The sequence below is a fragment of the Babylonia areolata genome, chromosome 23, assembly GCF_041734735.1.
Source record: "Babylonia areolata isolate BAREFJ2019XMU chromosome 23, ASM4173473v1, whole genome shotgun sequence".
In the NCBI taxonomy this organism is placed as follows: Eukaryota; Metazoa; Mollusca; class Gastropoda; order Neogastropoda; family Buccinidae; genus Babylonia; species Babylonia areolata.
In genome coordinates, this window is record NC_134898.1 from 29,381,679 (window position 1) to 29,400,178 (window position 18,500).

An 18,500-nucleotide genomic window follows, 5' to 3' on the forward strand; every position below is an offset into this window, starting at 1 on the left:
GCTCAGGTGGGCTTGATGCAGACGGCGTTTCTCATCCAGAAGCTGCTTGATTTCATCACAGTTTTCATCAAACCAGTCTTTGTGCTTTCTGGTCATGGGTCCCAGGGTCTCTGAAGCTGTACTATAGATCAGCTCACGCAGGGTCCTCCAGTCAGACTCCACATTCTGGTTGTCCAGAGAGGCGGATTCCAGACGATCTTCCAGCAGCTCCACAAATGACTGTTTGATGGTGATGCTTTTCAGCTTAGCGATGTTGAGCCGTTTTGGAGCCTTCTGGCCTTGGGGGCGTCTCTTGGGTTGGATTCGAATATTCAGCTTCGAGACTACAAGGCGATGGTCTGTCCAACACTCGGCGCCGCACATGGTCTTTGTTACACGTACATCTTGCCTATCCCTTTTCCTGACGATGACATAATCGATGAGATGCCAATGCTTTGAGCGAGGGTGCATCCATGACGTCCTGTTACGGGTAGGGAGGCAGAAAACTGTGTTGGTTATCAGCAGTTCGTGCTCTGCACAGGTCTGAAGCAAAAGCAATCCATTTGGGTTGCAGTGGCCCACACCGTGCTTTCCAATCACTCCATCCCAGGAGATGTAGTCAGAGCCAACTCTAGCATTGAAGTCCCCAAGAATGATGAGCTTGTCTGCTTTAGGGATGGCAGCAATGACAGAGTGAAGGTCCTCGTAGAACTTCGCCTTCACTTCATCCGGGTTGGTCATGGTTGGGGCGTAGGCACTGACAATGGTGAGGTGCTTCTGGCCAGATGCCAGTGGGAGTTTCATGGTCATAAGCCTATCGTTGACTCCCTTTGGGATTCCAGCTAGCTTGCTGACAAGTGCTGTTTTTACTGCAAAACCAACGCCAGCCTCACGTCGCTCTTCGCTTCCTCGTCCACTCCAGAAGAAGGTGTAACCAGATCCCCGTTCACAGAGCTCGCCTTCGCCTGCAAGCCGAGTCTCACTCAAGGCTGCGATGTCGATGTTGTATCTGGTGAGTTCGGATGCAACTAGTGCTGTTCTCCTTTGGGGTCTGTCCGTGTTATCTCTGTCCAGGAGAGTCCTTATGTTCCAAGCACCAATGGTGAGAGGAACGATCCTTGTTTTTTTCTTTTCTTTCTCTTTGTTTCGACCGCTGATGTAGGGTCCCCGCCAGCCGCGGTATGCTGGCCAGGGTGATATGGAGCAGGCAATTTTTAGGGCACCTTTTCTAGCCCCTTCCTCATGCCAGGGAGGTGAGCAGTGCATTCCTAAAGAGGGCTGCTCAGACGCTCAGACGGCTGCCGAGCTCCATCGCTGCTCCTGTCGACGAAGAACGACCCTATGGCCTGAGCCGCCTGCGTGCAGGTCTGCGGCTGCGACTGCCAGTGTACCCACACCTGTCGTTTCGTCGCTCGCCTGTCGCCACAGGACTTGGGGGTGATGAAATGATGAAGGATGAAAGGTCATTTTGGATGACTGATGACTTGCGCGATGAGTTTGTTTAAAGTGAAGAGGAGTTGCGCAACGTCGACCTCACTCTCTCGTCCGGGTCCACCAATTTCCAGTGGCAAGACTAAGTCGAGACGACTGGATGATGAGCACGGATGCAGTGGATGACCAAGATATCCTTTCAGTGTCTCATCTTGCTCTCTGCACTCCACAGTGCGTTGCTGTAACCGCCTTCCTCTCCGTTGAACCGATAGGTTTCTTCCGCAGATTCTGCCGGATCCAGATTTCGCATACATGGGTAGACACACCCCGGGGACCAACTGCGTGTGGCATGCACACAGCACAGTGGAGCTAGATGGCCGTCGGTGGCTCTCCTGAGCCGACGCCCTTTTATGGATCTCCATAAGGGTGTCTAGCCACCCGCCTCACCAGTCCCAGAAGGGAGCGGTGGAAGTGCCGGTTTAGTCGTCGGCAACCCGACCCTGAACAGGTTGTACTGGATTACAGGTTACCAGTAGCAGATCTAATGACCTGACCTGACTGGAAATATCTCTACAGGCAGCTACAAAACTCAGACGAGTAAAAATATAATCCGAAGATAATTATAAGCATTAGTAACAGGCATAGTAATTCCATCATATACCCATCTTTCCCTCGATGCTAAATAACCCCCCTTCCTGAAGACAGTTATACTACTTTTATCCATGTCAGTTTGTAACTGCAATTCATCAGCTGAATTTTTCAAATTATTTAGTTGCGTCTGCAAACCAACAACTGTCTCTGAGAGAAAAACTACGTCATCAGCCAGCAGTAAAATGGATAATTCCACATAATCCACAGTAAATCTAGCACCATGTCTCCCTCGATCAATTTCATCTGACGCTAAATCGTTTTTGAACAATAAAAACAATATAGGACTACATACACCGCCCTGTTTTACTCCTCTCGTACAGTTAATATAATCAGTAAGTTTATCACCACATCTTATTCTTGTTTTAACTACATCATACATGCTCTTCACACATTTATACAGCTTCCCAGTTATCCTATTTTTCATTAAGATAAGCCATAGTAGGTTTCTGTTAATGGAATCGAATGCCGTTTCAAAATCAATAAATGCTACATACAGTTTACGATTAAAAGAAAATTGTTTCTGAACGAGTGCCAAAAGAGTAAACATATGATCAATTGTTGAATATCCCTGTTTAAATCCCGCTTGGTGCTCACCTGTCGTATTGTTAGATTGTACATATTCCTGAAGTCTTCGATTAATAATAGAACTAAACACCTTACTACTGACATTAGATAATGAAATACCTCTATAATTATTTGTATCATTGATATCATCTTTCTTATACAATGGAAGAGTTATTGATTCGCACCAGTTATCAGGAAAAATACTTTTATCAAATAAAGCATTAAAGAATTTTACAAAAAAATCTACAATTTGTTCACTCTGTGTTTTCAACAGTTCTCCAAAAATACCATCAGGTATAGCAGCTTTACGTTTCTTTATTTTTCTGAGCGCAATCAGAACTTCTCGAGAAATAGGACGGTTCATAACTTCATTTGAGAGAGAGAGAGAGAGAGAGAGAGAGAGAGAGAGAGCCTGATTGTGTGAGCTTCCACGGGCAAGAGGGCACGAAACGTTTTGTTTATCCGCTTTCGGCGTGTTGTGCCGAATCTTTCCTCCGCCAGGCATGGAGCTTATGGGGAAGACCTATCGACGCTTCGTTCCCATCCTCGTGGAGGTGTCTCAAGTTGTGGTGACCATGCTGGCCATCCTGGCTGCCTTCCTGCTGAGGCACTGGTCCCCTTTCCAGGCCTGCATCGCTGCCCCTTGTTTCTTCTGCCTTGTTGGCTTCTTGTGAGTCTCTTGTTTCCTCTGCCTTGTTGACTACTTGTGAGTCTGTCTCTTTTCTTTGCCTCACCCCGTGCTTCCTCTGCCTTGCTGACTACTTGTGAGTCTCTTGTTTCCTCTGCCTTGTTGGGTACTTGTGAGTCTGTCACTTTTCTTTGCCTTGCCCCGTGCTTCCTCTGCCTTGCTGGGTACTTGTGAGTCTCTTGTTTCCTCTGCCTTGTTGGTTACTTGTGAGTCTCTTGTTTCCTCTGCCTTGTTGGTTACTTGTGAGTCTGTCACTTTTCTTTGCCTCACCCCGTGCTTCCTCTGCCTTGCTGACTACTTGTGAGTCTCTTGTTTCCTCTGCCTTGCTGGCTACTTGTGAGTCTCTTGTTTCTGCTGCCTTCGACTACGGACTTGGGCTAACAAAACCATCTCAAAGCAACCTCCTAAAATTAGAAAGAGTTCAAAATGAAGCTATGAGGCTGATCCTTGGAACAACAAAAGACACGCCCACAGAAACCATGCGATACCTGCTTGACCTTCCTTCAGTGCAGGCCAGAAACAAGTTAGAACAGGTCAAAGCATTAGAAAACCCTCAAAACCCACTGCATGACGCAGTCAAAGAACCAAAAGGCAGCCGTCTAGGACGAGGAAGATCATGGATGGGGCAAGCAGAAAACACAATCTAGCTAGTATGCCGACTACAAGACCTGAAAGAAACAAAAGAATGGGAGAAAAACCCCGAAAACCTCAACCATCTATTCAACACAGCCATTTCACCCACTCTAGGAAGACATTGTCAGGAATGGCCAGAGGGCAAAACTGATGCGGAAGTGAAGCTACTCATAGAAGAAAACAGTAAAGAAGAGGACATCATCATATACACAGATGGCTCAGTCACCAAAGACCAATCCGGTTGGGGATTCACTGTGAAACAAATGGAAAAACAGTTAGGGAAGAGAATGCTGCCTACAAAGTCACAACCTCCAGCCTAACAATGGAAGTTGAAGCTGTGACACATCCAGTGGCTATCGTCCATCAATACGCCCAGAAACCAACATGCCATGATTCTAGCTGACTCAGTGAACCTCATACAGAAAATTGAAAACGGAATGGGAAGCCCAGAGTGGCATCAGACAATGCGCAACTTTCAGATTAAAAAACTCACATAGTCATACTGCCCGGGACATGCAGGTGTTAAGGGAGCGAGCTGACAGACTTGCTGGTAACGCAACACCAACGAGCAGCCTACATCTAGGAAAATCGGAAATCCTCAGAAAAGTCAAAGAATATCAAAAAGAACAGGTACAAGGCCATCACACCATCGATCGCCTCAAAGAAATAAAAGCAGAGAGAGGGAGCGGCCGTAAGTCTAACATGAAAGGTAGAGCATGATGCTTTGCAAATCAAACAAATATCGGCATCATTTCCAAACCAACATTGCGCAAATTTCTTCAAAACGGAACAGAGTCTCTGTGGGCTTTTCCAAATACAATAGACTGAGCAACACACTAGACGCCACGTTCTTGGCATCAGAGATCTTTTCCCATCCCTCTTGCGGCCAATCAATGGCAGCCTCTGTGCGTGTGTGTATGTGTGTGTTTGTGTGTATGTGTGGGTCTGTGGTTTTGAGTGCGTTTGTGCATGCGCGAAAGTGTAAGTGTACACAAGTGTCAGGAGAGTTCTGTGCACGTGTGTGTGTGTGTGTGTGTGAGGGGGAGGTGTGGGGGTGCGGGGGGGAGGTGGGGTAGAGGATGAGGTATGTGAGTGTATGCATGCCTACACTGTGGGAGCAACAGGATATATATATATATATATATATATATATATATATATATATCTTTGTATATATGTGTGTGTGGTTGGGGGTGGGAGATATGGGCGTATGTGTGTGTGCTTGTACAAGTAAATGTCCATGTGTGTGTGTGTGTGTGTGTGTGTATGTGTGTGTGTGTGTGCCGTGGAAGCTGCGATACGTAGACTAGAAATGAGTGTGTGGAGGAGGGGGTAGAGGAGGTGTAGGATAATGTGTGTGGTGTGTGTGTGTGTGTGTGTGTGTGTGTTGGAGCTCATGTACGTTTATATGTATTTGACTGTGCTTTCATATATGTGAAACTGCATGTTTGGTGCATATCTGTTATGCATGTGTGGGGGTATGTGTGAATGTGTGTCTTCATGTTTTACATTTATTTGCTTAATTATCATCTTGTTGTCTTATTTATTTATTATTATTATTATTACTACTACCTTTTTTATATTATAATTATTATTTATTTATTTATGTAAGTTTATCTATTATCTATTCACCTTTTTTTTTCTCAAGGCCTGACTAAGTGCGTTGGGTTACGCGGCTGGTCAGGCATCTGCTTGGCAGATGTGGTGTAGCGCATATGGATTTGTCCGAACGCAGTGACGCCTCCTTGAGCTACTGAAACTGAAACTGAAACTCTGCCTTGCTGGCTACTTGTGAGTCTCTTGTTTCCTCTGCCTTGTTGGGTACTTGTGAGTCTCTTGTTTCCTCTGCCTTGTTGGCTACTTGTGAGTCTCTTGTTTCCTCTGCCTTGTTGGGTACTTGTGAGTCTGTCACTTCTCTTTGCCTCGCCCTGTGCTTCCTCTGCCTTGTTGGCTACTTGTGAGTCTCTTGTTTCCTCTGCCTTGCTGGCTACTTGTGAGTCTCTTGTTTCCTCTGCCTTGTTGGCTACTTGTGAGTCTGTCACTTCTCTTTGCCTCGTCCCGTATTTCCTCTGCCTTGCTGGCTACTTGTGAGTCTCTTGTTTCCTCTGCCTTGCTGGCTACTTGTGAGTCTCTTGTTTCCTCTGCCATGTTGGCTACTTGTGAATCTGTCACTTCTCTTTGCCTCGTCCCGTATTTCCTCTGCCTTGTTGGCTACTTGTGAGTCTCTTGTTTCCTCTGCCTTGCTGGCTACTTGTGAGTCTCTTGTTTCCTCTGCCTTGCTGGCTACTTGTGAGTCTCTTGTTTCCTCTGCCATGTTGGTTACTTGTGAATCTGTCACTTCTCTTTGCCTCGCCCTGTGCTTCCTCTGCCTTGCTGGCTACTTGTGAGTCTGTCACTTCACTTCTGTTTGTCTCGCCCCTAGGGGGTACATGAAATAAACTTCTTCTCTCCTTGCCTTGCCTTTCCGCCCCGTGTTTCTCCTGCCATGGTGGCTTATTGTGAATCTGTATGCCTCTTTTATAATTGTCATCCCTGCTTTTAAGATTATATGAACAGTTAGTTTTGCCCCCTGTGTCACCATCAGCCTCAGCAAGACCGAGTCCATGTACCAACCGGCTAGCTCACAGAACGCCAATTCCTTCCCCCCCCCCACCCCCTCCCCCACCTGCAATCAAGATCAATGACACAGAGATCAAGTCAGTCGACAAGTTATGCTACCTGGGCAGCACCCTATGCAGCAACGGAGCCCTTGATGCAGAAGTGACGCTGCGCATCGCCAAGGCCAGCTCCGCCTTTGGCAGACTCAACAACAGGCTGTGGGACAACAAAGGCATCAGGCTCAGCACCAAGAGGAAAACCTACAGAGCTGTTGTGCTGACCACCATGCTGTACTGCTGTGAAACATGGACGACGTATCGCCGTCACATTCAACAACTTGAGCAGTTTCACCAGAGATGCCTACGAAAGATCCTCGGCATAAAGTGACAAGACAGGGTCTCCAACCTCCAGGTCCTAGAGAGGAGCGGCCTGCCCAGCATCGAAAGCCTGATAATCCAGTGCCAGCTACGCTGGACAGGACACGTTGACCGCATGACAGACAGCAGGATCCCGAAGATGCTTTTGTATGGCCAGCTGAAGGAAGGCCACCGTGAACTTGGAAGACTCTGCAAGCGCTTCAAGGACACCTTGAAGACAAACCTCAAAGCCTGTGACAGACATCGCTTCCTGGGAAACTGATGCCCTTGACCGCTCTCGCTGGAGGATGCTGTGCTCTAGTGGCAGAAAGACGTTTGAAAACAAGAGAACGCTGGCCATTAAGGAGAAGCGTGAGCGAAGGAAGCAGGGCTCAACTTCTGGAGACGTTTTCCCTTGCAACACCTGTCGGAAGTGCTACGCATCCAGAATCGGTCTCTTCTCCCATATGAGGACACACACCGACAGATAAGCCTGCCTGCCTACTCATCCGTCGAACCGACGGGAGACTCCGTCAACATTTCGTACAGTACTACACTGTGTGTGCTGTGTGTGAGAGTGTGAACAGAACAAATAAACACATTTACCAGCCGCCGTGGCGAAGTGGTTAGCGTCGCGGACTGACGGCTGGGAGGACGCGGGTTCGAATCCCAGCGGAGGTGGGTTTTTTGGCCCTTGGCCGGCTCCTACCCAGAGTTGAGTGTGCTGTGGGCTTAAATGGGGAGACTGGCACCACACAGTCGAGTGTCAAACACTTCAAGGATGCGTCTTTGGGTGTGTTGCTCTAATTACCTGACCAACACTGCAAGTGTCTGTATCTCTCGGGCCTGGTTAACGCCGGGATATCATTATGACAGGAAGCGTAGAATACAGCCTTGTCACGCAGTCCCAAACCAAAATGTACCTCCATAGCAATATCGTCATCATCATCGTCATCCTCCTCCTCCTTCATCGTCATCAATATAAACAAAATAGTGTCAAAGTCTGTGGCCTTTCATGCCCTCCTCTCATGGTGACCTCAGTTTCGATATCCCTCCACTTCCGTGATTGGGGTGAGTCCTGTCAATGTCGTCAGTGTCGACAGATTCATGGGGGGCTGTTGTTTGAGGGGCGTGGTGGCGGTCTCCACTCTGGGAGGGACGCTCACTCAGTCTGGCTCCGCGACTAAGCCATTATTGTCGTTAGTAGGGGGCTCAGTAGGTGGTGTCCTAAGTACGTTAAAACAGAACAGGCACCACTGAACACCACCGAAGTGACTCAGCAGCAGTGCAGGGTCTCCTCTGGTGTGTGGCCTCCTGGCGACCTAACATCGATGGTTCCCTGTGGACTGCCGAAGCTGGAACTGCGACGGACGAACCCGGGTGTGGCCGTGTATGGGGAAATCTAAATGAGCGGCGTGGGAGTAATGCCACTGAAACGGTGCAGATGATGGGGCTTCAAAAAAACAAACAAAACAAAACAAAACAAAAACAAAACAAAAACCAAAAAAATCATATGTGGGTACATAAATTAAAATCAACTTGCATGTGCACAATATACACATCAGTGTACACCCCCCACTCATCCCCTCCCCCCAACACACACACACACACACACACACACACACATGCACACGCACACGCACGCACAAACATGAAATACGAGTGCAGGTTGTGAGAGAATGTATAAAGGCAATAGCTGCCATAGATCTAGAATTAACCAACCGCAAAAGTTCACAGTGAAAATATTACAAAAGACATTGGTGTAGAAGTACTTAAATCTGACGGAAGGAAAAAAAAGATGTTCTCTCTCAATCCACTTGCGAGGCAGTTACACGAGCAGCCATAGAATACCACAAACACTTCTTGTAAATACAGAAGTTTTCGTAATTTTCGCCTGGAGACCACATCTTTAAACAACTTACATTTGATAGCTTTTATCAATATGTCGTTAAACTCAACGTCACTTCTCATAATTTCCAAACAGCTTCATCCCAGAGTCTCCCAGATGGCTGATCTCCAAAGGCAGACTGAATGAAGCCCAGAAGATCATAGAGAAGATTGCACGTGCCAATGGTGCTGCATCCCCTGTCCAGCTTGAGACCATCATGGCAGACGTGTGTGAAGAAGTGCCGTCCTCTTCAGCCTCTGCAAACCCTGTGCAGCTGTTCCGAGTTCCGCGACTGTTAGTTTGCTTCAGCCTGCTTTACCTAAGTTGGTGAGTACATCCGAGTAGCTCGAATAATCGTGCGTTACAATTATTCTTTGTGGCTTAGAGTACGTCCGGATAGCATGCTTATTGCAGCGTACAGTATATATTCAAAACAGTTCCTTGGCTAATTTTGGTCAAGAAAACTATTCACAACAATTGTGGTTTTAAGATCAAAGGGAACAATTCATGTGTTTAAAGAAGCGTGTATGTTGCTGGGTGATAACCGGGAAAATTTCCAGATTTTCAGACAGTGCTTTTCAGGAAATCGGATCTGAGAAACTAAGAAACTTAGATGAACAGACTATGAATAAATAAACGAAACGAACGGATCCGAGAATGGGAGAGTAACATCAGTCAACCATTCTGTTCCTTCTGTTTATATTCTCCAGTCCCACCCACCTTCATAGCCCCAGTTCCACACAGGCAAATACACACAAACATAAACGCGTATTGAATCACTCAGTACGGCCAGTCCTCTCTTCTCCTCTACACAGACCCCTCGGATGTCCAGTGGGTGTCTGAATGACCCAACCTTTAGCTTCCGTCGTCAGAACTGTGGTATTCTCTGTCAACATTCACCTCTTCAGTATAACAGCCTTCCGCTTGCAATATTTTGATGATGGTAATTGGGGTGAAACGCTGTTAACGTCGTCCCTTTCGCCGTTCGTATGGAGAGAGTTAAGACACCTCATAGCATAAAACAGTCAAGCAACTATAACCATGACAGCAGCTCTGCATAATTCCTTTGACTATTGGAGTTTCTATTGCCTCTAGGATACTGTTCATCCGTGATAGAAATTCTGCATTATTTCTTTGACAAAAAACACAGGGTTTTCACTGCACCTAGGATATTGTTCATTTGTGATAGCAACTCTGCATCATTCCTGCGACAATAATTTCGGGGTTTCCACTGCCTCTAGGATATTGTTCAGCCATAATAGAAACTCTGCATCATTCCCGTGACAATTCTTCTGCGTTCGTGGGCTGCAACTCCCACTTTCACTCGTATGTACACGAGTAGGCTTTTACGTGTATGACCGTTTTTACCCCAACATGTAGACAGCCATATTCGGGGGTGTGCATGCTGGGTATGTCCTTACTTCCATGTTCCACCGAACGCTTACATGGATTACAGGATCTTTAACTTGCGTATTTGATCTTCTGCTTGCGTATACACACGAAGGGGATTCAGGCACAAGCAGGTCTGCACATATGTTGACCTGGGAGATCGGAAAAAACCTCCACCCTTTACCCACCAGGCACCCTTACCGAGATTCGAACCCGGGATCCTCAGATTTAAAGCCCAACGCTTTAACCACTTAGCCATTGCGCCCGTCATCGCGTGACAATAATTACGGGGTTTCCACTGCCTCTAGGATACTAATCATCATGAACCTCTATGGCCTGATGCTGAACATCTCCACCATGAGCGGAAACGTCTTCCTCAACTTCTTCATGTATGAATGCATGGGCATCCTGGCTCTGGTCCTCTTCTCGCTGTTCGTGGAGCGTGTTGGGAGACGGCCCCTGATGGCGTCTTGCTCCGCCCTGGCCGGCGTGGCCTGCCTGGCCACCATACTGCCCACTGTCCTGGGGGGAGACCGTGAGTGGGGATCCCTTTTTGACTTCCTTGCGTAGATAATGTGAGTCTGTGTAATAACCCGGTGTTCAGTTTTGTCGTAAATAGATAAACCAGTTACAAGAAGAAGAAGAAAGAATATAATCCAGGTAGAAGAAGAAGAAAGAGTATAACTTTTTTGCGAGGGTTAAGAAAAAGAAGAAAATCAGAAAGAATATAACCTTTTCTGTGAGGTTTATGTCCCTTTCTTTCCGTCCATCCCCATAGAAAAAGCAAATTAGAAAGAATACAGCCAAACGTGTTTTTGCAAGGGAAGAGAAACCAGTAAAGACCTGTTGGGTTTCTGTCCATTTTGTTAGCAGTTGGGAAGACGACATCATGGGGGGGAAACATACACAAGAACGCCACACGCTTGTTATTGTTTGGACTGTTGGCAGAAGAATAGTTGGGGCCACCGGTGTTTATTTATTCCGGCAAAAAGTAAAAACTAAAGGGACATAATTATAAGATCATATACATGTATGTCTTGGCCTGCCCAAACATATACCAAACATATTAGGGCTGCGTAACACCTTTCTTTCCCCTCCCCACCCAAAGCGTGGATCCTGAATGCTCTGTCGATGATTGGGCGGCTGGGGACGTCCACAGCCATGTTGGTGCTGTACTTCATGTCCCTGGAGATCTTCCCCACGGTGGTCGGAGCTTCGGGATCGGCAGCTGCTCCATGATGTCCCGTCTGGGAGGTCTGGCGTCGCCCTACGTGGCCGACCTGGTGAGGCGGTCCTGATGGCTCTGTGTGTGTGTGTGTGTGTGTGTGTGTGTGTGTGTGTGTGTGTGTGTGTGTGTGTGTGTGTGTGTCTGTCTCTCATTCATTTTGGAATACTGTTCAAATCAAATCAAACTGGGCAGTGTGGCGTCGCCCTATGTGGCCGACCTGGAGAGGCAGTCTTTCACTTTTCTCTCCCTCTCTCTAATAAAAAAAAACAACTTCGTTCGTTCATTCTCTCTCTCTCTCTCTCTCTCTCTCTCTCTCTCTCACTCACTCCTCTCACACATACAAACACAGTCTGTGTTAGTAGTTCAAATGATTATGTAAATTATTTGTGTTCTCCCCCCCCCCTCTCTCTCTCTCTCTCATTCATTTTGAATACTGCTTAAATCAAATCAGACTGGGCGGTCTGGCGTCGCCCTATGTGGCTGATCTGGAGAGGCGGTCCTGATGGGGCTCCCTCTCTCTCTCTCTCTCTCACAGACACAGTCTGTGTTTGTAGTTCAAATGATCATGTAAATTATTTGAGGTGTGTTCACGGGTATGCATGTTCTTTCTTGCTCCCCTTGTCTGAAGAGCGTTGTAGCACTGAATGGACACTAAAAGCTCTCTCTCTCTCTCTCTCATTTGTTTACCAGAATTTGTCAACATTTCTCTTTCATGCAATGAACAGGACGGAAACGTTTCACAGATGGCATTTGAGGTGTTTGATTTAAATCATGTTGCAAAGTCCATTCCATTCCTCTCCCCCAACCCCGCCAGTGTTTGTCTAAGGGCTTATGGCCGATGTACAATAAACAATTCAGTGTTCAGTGTTCTCTTTGTATCTCTCTCTCTCTCTATCTCTCTCTGTCTGTCTCTCTATCTCTGTCTCTCTCTGTCTCTGATTGTTGGTCGGTCTGTGTATGTCTGGAGGAAAACGTACTTATTTATTTGCTGGCTTGTTTGTTCGTTTGCTTGCTTAAAGTATTGCCGATTATGTCCTCCAGTGGACATTAAATTTGTGTTGTTGTGGCTCAAGGCTGATGTATATTAACTTTGTGGGTATTGTGGCCAAAGGCCGATGCATGTTGAATTTGTATACACTGTGGCCTTTCATATCTGTGATACTGCATGTTTGCTGCATATCTGTTATGCATATGTGTGTGTATGTGTGAATGTGTGTCCTTTTTTTTTATTTTAATTTTTTAATAATTTTTTATTTGTTTTATTTATCTGTTTATTTTATTTTCATTATTATTATTATTATCATTATTATTATTATTATTTATTTATTTATTTAGTTTATATTATTATTGTTAGTTAGTTATATTATTTCTTTTTTTTTTTCTTTTTTTTTTCTTTCCTTTTTTCCTTTTTTTCTCAAGGCCTGACAAAGTGCGTTGGGTTACGCTGCTGGTCAGACATCTGCTTTGCAGATGTGGGTGTAGCATATATGGATTTGTCCGAACGCAGTGACGCCTCCTTGAGCTACTGATACTGATACTGTGGCCTTCTTACATTAAATTTGTATTACTGTGGCTTCTGATTGTATGTTTTGTACCTTTTATAGGCCGATGTACATGAAGTTTGCATATACTGTGGCCTAAGGCCGATGTACATGAAGTTTGCATGTACTGTAACTTAAGGCTGTATGTGTTGTGGTTTAAGGCTGATGGCTTAAGCCTGATGTACATTAAGTTTGTATTGTGGCTGCAGGCCAATGTACATAAGTTTGAACGTATTGTGGCCTTAACTCATTTACATTAAATTTGTATGTATTGTAGCTTAATGCCGATGTACATTAAGTATGTATGTATTGTGGCTTAAGGCTGATGTACACAAAGTTTGTATGTATTACGGCTTAAGGCCGATGTACATAAAGTTTGTATGTATTGTGGCTTAAGGCTGATGTACATAAAGTTTTTAATGTATTGTGGTTTAAGGCTGATGTACATGACGTTTGTATGTATTGTGGCTTAAAGCTGATGTACTTTAAGATACTGTATGCACTGTGGCTTAAGACCGCTTCTCAGTTTTGAGTTCTGTCTGTCAGAACACCTACGTGAGTGGAGTGTGGGGGGCAGCCGTCCCCCAGATTGTATTCGGGGTGGCCGGGGTAGTGACCACAGTCATGGTGCCAGTCTTCCAGAGACCAAAGGAAGGCGTCTGCCAGAAACCATCGAGGATCTATCCTGTTTCAAAGGTGAGCGCCTGTGTGTGTGTGTGTGTGTGTGGTGTGTGTGTGTGTTGTGTTGTGTTGTGTGTGTGTGTGTGTGTGTGTGTGTGTGTGTGTTCTTCTTCTTCCTCGTTCGCCTCCCGTTAGATGAGCAGCCCGGTGTCCTCGATGAAGGCTGTCCGTCCGTCGCAGCTCTTCCAGGGTGCCGTACAGCTTGGCTTCCACTGTTGTCGGTGTTGGTCAGTACTTCCTCCTGGATGCTGCATGCGTTGTACAGTCTTGAAGTATGTGGTCGGTCGTCATTAGTTCCTCACCCACAAGGGCACTCTCCACTCTGTCCAATGCGAAATTTTGTGTGCATTTGGTGGAGCAGGTGGTTGTGTCCATCCTCAGGCGGAAGATCTTGACCTGTTCCCGTCGTTCCAGCAAATGTGTCTGTCTTCTGGGTTATATTTGGGGTGCTGGAGGCGCCACTTTATTCCTTGCTGTGCCTTGATGATTGTCTTGATTTCATCGTATGACACCAGTTGTTGGCCTGCTCCTTCTGTGCACCGTCCTTTTGCCAGAATGTCCGCTTTTTCGTTGCCTCTGATGCCACAGGTGTGCTGGTACCAATTGTATCACCACTTTCTCCACTCTGACACTCAGGGCAACAAGGGTGAAGTGAGGATGGTTCTGTTTCTTTGCAGCGGGAGTTCTTGAGGGCTTGGAGCACGGAGAGAGCGTCTGAGAACACCACCACATCCCCTGTTGTTCTTGTGGAGTTCTGCGAGACTGTTGTGGCTGCCTCACAGAGGGCTTTCTCGCTCAGCTCGAAAGTTGGTGGAGGTAATTTTCCTGTTGCATTGCCACTTCATCTCAGTCTTGTATTGGAGGAAGATTCCAGCTCCACCATCCCTCATTGCTTCTGTGGCGGAACCATCTGTAAAGACATGGGTCCAGTCTTCCTGGGGGTACTGGTTGCAGATGTACTCCATGGCCAGGGCCTTCCTTTGGGTGTATGACTGTGTTTCCTCTCTTCTCCACTCCGGGAATGCTGGTGACGACTGTTGGGAACGTCCGCCTCTTTCAAGAAGGGTGGGTGACATGTGCCGGGATAGGCTTTGCTTCGTGTTCCATCAAGACTGGGGTTTTGTCTTCAAGGCGTCTTGACTGGTGGATTGAAGCTGCCTCTTTTCAGCCGGCTCTTGGTGGGTCTGCTCATTCTGTTGTTCATTGGATGGTTTTCAAGGGGTTTGAATTTTTGCTGCCTGGATGAGGATCTTTGTGTCCCTTCTGTCCTCCAATGACTGTAGCCCAGTGGTCTCCTCCATCTTCAGGATTGGGGTGGATCTCATGGCGCAGTTATGACATACTGAGCTTGGTTTTGTATCTTGTTGAGATGGTCGAGGTTAGACTTTGCAACTGATGCCCATGCTGATGTCCCGTACTCAACTACAGGTCGGACTCCTCCCCGTATAGAGCCTCTTTAGGATACGTTCATCAGCCCCCCAGTCCGTCCCTGAAAGTTTCTTCATGATCGCCAGTCTTGGTCCTTCTACAGCATCTGGTGATCTGCTGTTACCAAGTGAGCGCTGAGGTCAAAGGTCACTCCCAGGTAGGTAAGTGTGGGTTCCTCTGCAAGCCTTTGGTTGTTCGAGTGTCAACTTCGCTCTTGCTTCATTGCTGGATGGCTGAAGACTGAGTAGGTTGTTTTGCTTGAGTTGGACAGAGACAAGCCATTCCTTGGTCCAGTTGCTGATCTTGTTAAGCACAGTCCTGGAGGCATACCTGTGCTGTAGTGGTGTACTCTTCAGAGCACCAGAGTACCAGGTCATCTGCATAGATCGCTCTCTGACCCCTCTTGGCAGTTCTCTGACGTTGTCATCTATGAAGATGAGGAACAGTGTTGAAGATTGTTAGAAGGGCTGCCTTGCTCATCATTCCCAAGATGCAGAATCATTTCATTTGTGATTCCGTCTGGTCCAGATGACTTCTTCAGGTTGAGGCTCTGCAAACGGGCTTCCTCCAGCTCTGTCACTGTGAAAGCTGTGGTCATGACTTCCTCTTGGGGCTCTTTCTCATGAAGTTCACCTTGGGCCATGTGCACTGTGGCTTTATGTTCAGGAGGGACTTCCAGATTGCTGATGTTTCATAGACGTCTATGAAGTGGCCTGCTGCTTTCTTTACCAGAGAGGTAATTTCCATTCTCTTGTATTGTTATTGTGGTGTGACGTGTTGTTTCGTTGCTGAGGGTCCTAGCCAGTTTCCACAGCTTGCTGCCATCCTTGTCAAGATTTAGGCTTTCAGTTTTCTCTTGCCAGCTTTTCTTGCAGCTTGGTGCGCAGGACAGCTTGTATCTGGCAGTTTACTTCCTTCAGCGCTATGTTGTTTCTCCAGTGATGGCTGCTTTCTGCTCGGTCCCTGGCTTCCATAACAGCATTTTCCAGATTCTGTTGTTCCTCCGTCCATTAGGGCTTGTAGTCTTTGTGTGCTCCTCTTGGGATGGATTCTATAGCAGCTTTCAAGACGGCCTTTGTGAAGTCTTGAACCATTCTTGTTTGAGTCCTTCTGCCTGATGTTGATTGGCTTTGTGTATGTATCTGTGAGGGTCTCGAAGAGAGTCCAGTCCGCCTTTCTGTAATATCAACGGGGGAAAACACTTTGCTTGAGGAAGCCTGCAGTTGAGGTTGATAGAGAGTTTTACGGGCTTGTGGTCACTTCCTCCAAGCTGGTTCAGGACTGTTCTTGTGGTCCTGGCGAATAGGTCGTTGGTGACGAACAACTAGATCTGGTGTTTGATGTGGTCATCCAGCGTCTAGAGTAGAAGGTGGGTTCATCATCTTCTTGGTTGATGAGAGGAAGATGTGTGTCAATCTCCAATCCTCAACTTCTTCGCCTCTCCTGTCCGTCTCCTCATAGCCCCCATCTCTCTGAGTGACTGTTGAAATCCACAAAGGGGGGGAATGTTTTTGGGGGGGGGTTTTAAAATTTAAAAGGGGTTTGGGGTTTTGGGGGGGGGTTTTTTTGGGGGGATGGGTTTGGGGAAAAGGGGGGGGGGGGGGTTTTTTTGGGGGGAAAAAATTTAAAAGGGGGGGGGGGGGAAAGTTTTTTTAACCTGGGGGGATTTTGGGGGGGGGGGGGGGGGTTTTTTAGCCCCCTTTTTGGAAAGAATTTTTGGTTTTAAATTTTTAGGGAAAAGGGGGGGGGGGGTTTTTGGGGGGGGGGTTTTTTTTTCAAAATTGGGGGGGGGGGTAAGAATTAATCCCAAATTTTTTATTTCCCTTTTTTTTTTTTTTCCCATTTGTTTTTTTAAAAGGGGGGGGGGTTAAAAAATTTTTTTTTTTAAAAATTTATTTTTTTTTATTCATGAGTTGGGGGGGGGGGTGGGGGGGGGGGTGGGGGGGGTGGGGGGGAGGGGGGGGGGGGGGGGGGGGGGGGGGGGGGGGGGGGGGGGGTTTTTGGGTGGTGGGGGTTGTGTGGTTAAGTTTAATTTTACCCTTCATTATTCATTTAAAACAAAAAAAAAGAAAAAAAGGGGGGGGGGGTTAGATTAACAAAGGGGGGGGGTTAAATTTAAAAAAGAAAAAAAGATTTTTCTCTTTTCCGGAAATAAAGGGATTTTTTTTTCTTTCTTTTCTTTTAATCGTGTTTTCTTTTAAAAGTTTGGGGGAGTACAAATCCAGGACACGGAATTAGCTTTAAAACACCCCGTCAAAAGGGCCCCCACAGGGAAAAAAATGGCGAGGGGGGGCCAGGCCCCAAGGAAACTTAACCCCTTTCCCGGGGCTGGCTGTCCGCGTTTTAAGGAGATTTTTTCCCTTCCATCTTTCGCCTTCCCTGTTCCTGAAATCTTTTGGCAAAATTTAAAGGAGAAAAACCGGCAGGGGGGTTTGCAACAAACAACCGGATGGAACACCCTTTTTGCCACAAGCCTTTACCCACGGGCCTTTTTAAAATTAAAATTTTTTTGCAGTTTTTATTTCCGGCTAATTTTTAAAACCAAGGAAAACGATTTTTTTTTTTATTCCATAGGTGGGGGGGGTTGGGGGGGGGGGGGTTGGGGGGATGATGTGTAAAGCCTTTGTTTTCAAAGCCTTATAATCATATCATTCAAAAACCCAAAAAAGTAAATTTTAAAAGAATCAGTTTTTTATGAAAAAAATTTCTTGTGGGCAATAAAGCGTATTTTTTTTTCCCCTTTAAGATACAAGTGTTTTATCTTAAAACCGGTTATGAAGGGGATTGGGAAAAATACAATGAATACCTAAGCTTATGGAAAAAAATTTTATAAATTTAGTTTAAAAAGAGAGAAGAAAAAAGGTGGGGGAATACCCATTTTTAAAGGGGGTTTAAATTTTAGGGGGGAGTTTTTGGGCTGGTGGGTAAAGGGGGATTTTCCGTAGGTAAATTTAGACCTGGTGTTTTCGGGGTAAGCCCCCAAGTCAAATCCAGAAAAATCCAAAATGCGGTTTGGTTATAAACGAAATTCCCTTCCACCCCCAAAAAAATTTGTCCAAAGGGGAAAAAAAAAACATCCAAAATTTAATTTCTTTTTTTTGGGGTATATGTGGTCCCCAAACATTTTTAAAACAGGAAAGAATTGAGGAATGGGACCCCCGGGGGGAAAAAGCTTTTTTTTAAAGATTTTTTTAAACCTTATTTAAAAAAATTTTTAATATAACAAAAAAAAAGGCCGCGCGCCGGCGGCGCGGCGCCCCCCGGGGCCGGGGGGGAACCCCACAAAAAAAACCCCCCCAAAAAAAAAAAAAAAAAAAAAAAAAAAAAAACAAAAAAAAAAACACAACAAAAAAAAAAAACCCAAACCAATTAAAAACAAAAAAAACCCTGGAAAAAAATTTTGGAATTTCTTGAAAACCAAAAAATGGTTAAGAAAATATACCTT

The 18,500-nt window shown here is 46.1% G+C and overlaps 1 protein-coding gene across 1 annotated transcript in view; it reads left to right on the top strand.

Annotated features, from left to right (window-relative positions):
* The window catches only part of LOC143298076 (organic cation transporter protein-like), a 34,863-nt gene extending 21,237 nt beyond the window's left edge, over positions 1-13,626 (top strand). Inside the window, exons 6-10 of the mRNA XM_076610756.1 lie at positions 3,127-3,295; positions 8,885-9,115; positions 10,486-10,712; positions 11,286-11,460; positions 13,493-13,626. Coding sequence (XP_076466871.1) covers positions 3,127-3,295; positions 8,885-9,115; positions 10,486-10,712; positions 11,286-11,416 — 758 coding nt within the window. The 3' untranslated portion in view covers positions 11,417-11,460; positions 13,493-13,626. The remainder of the gene's footprint in view (positions 1-3,126; positions 3,296-8,884; positions 9,116-10,485; positions 10,713-11,285; positions 11,461-13,492) is intronic.
* The last annotated feature ends 4,874 nt before the right edge of the window (positions 13,627-18,500 follow it).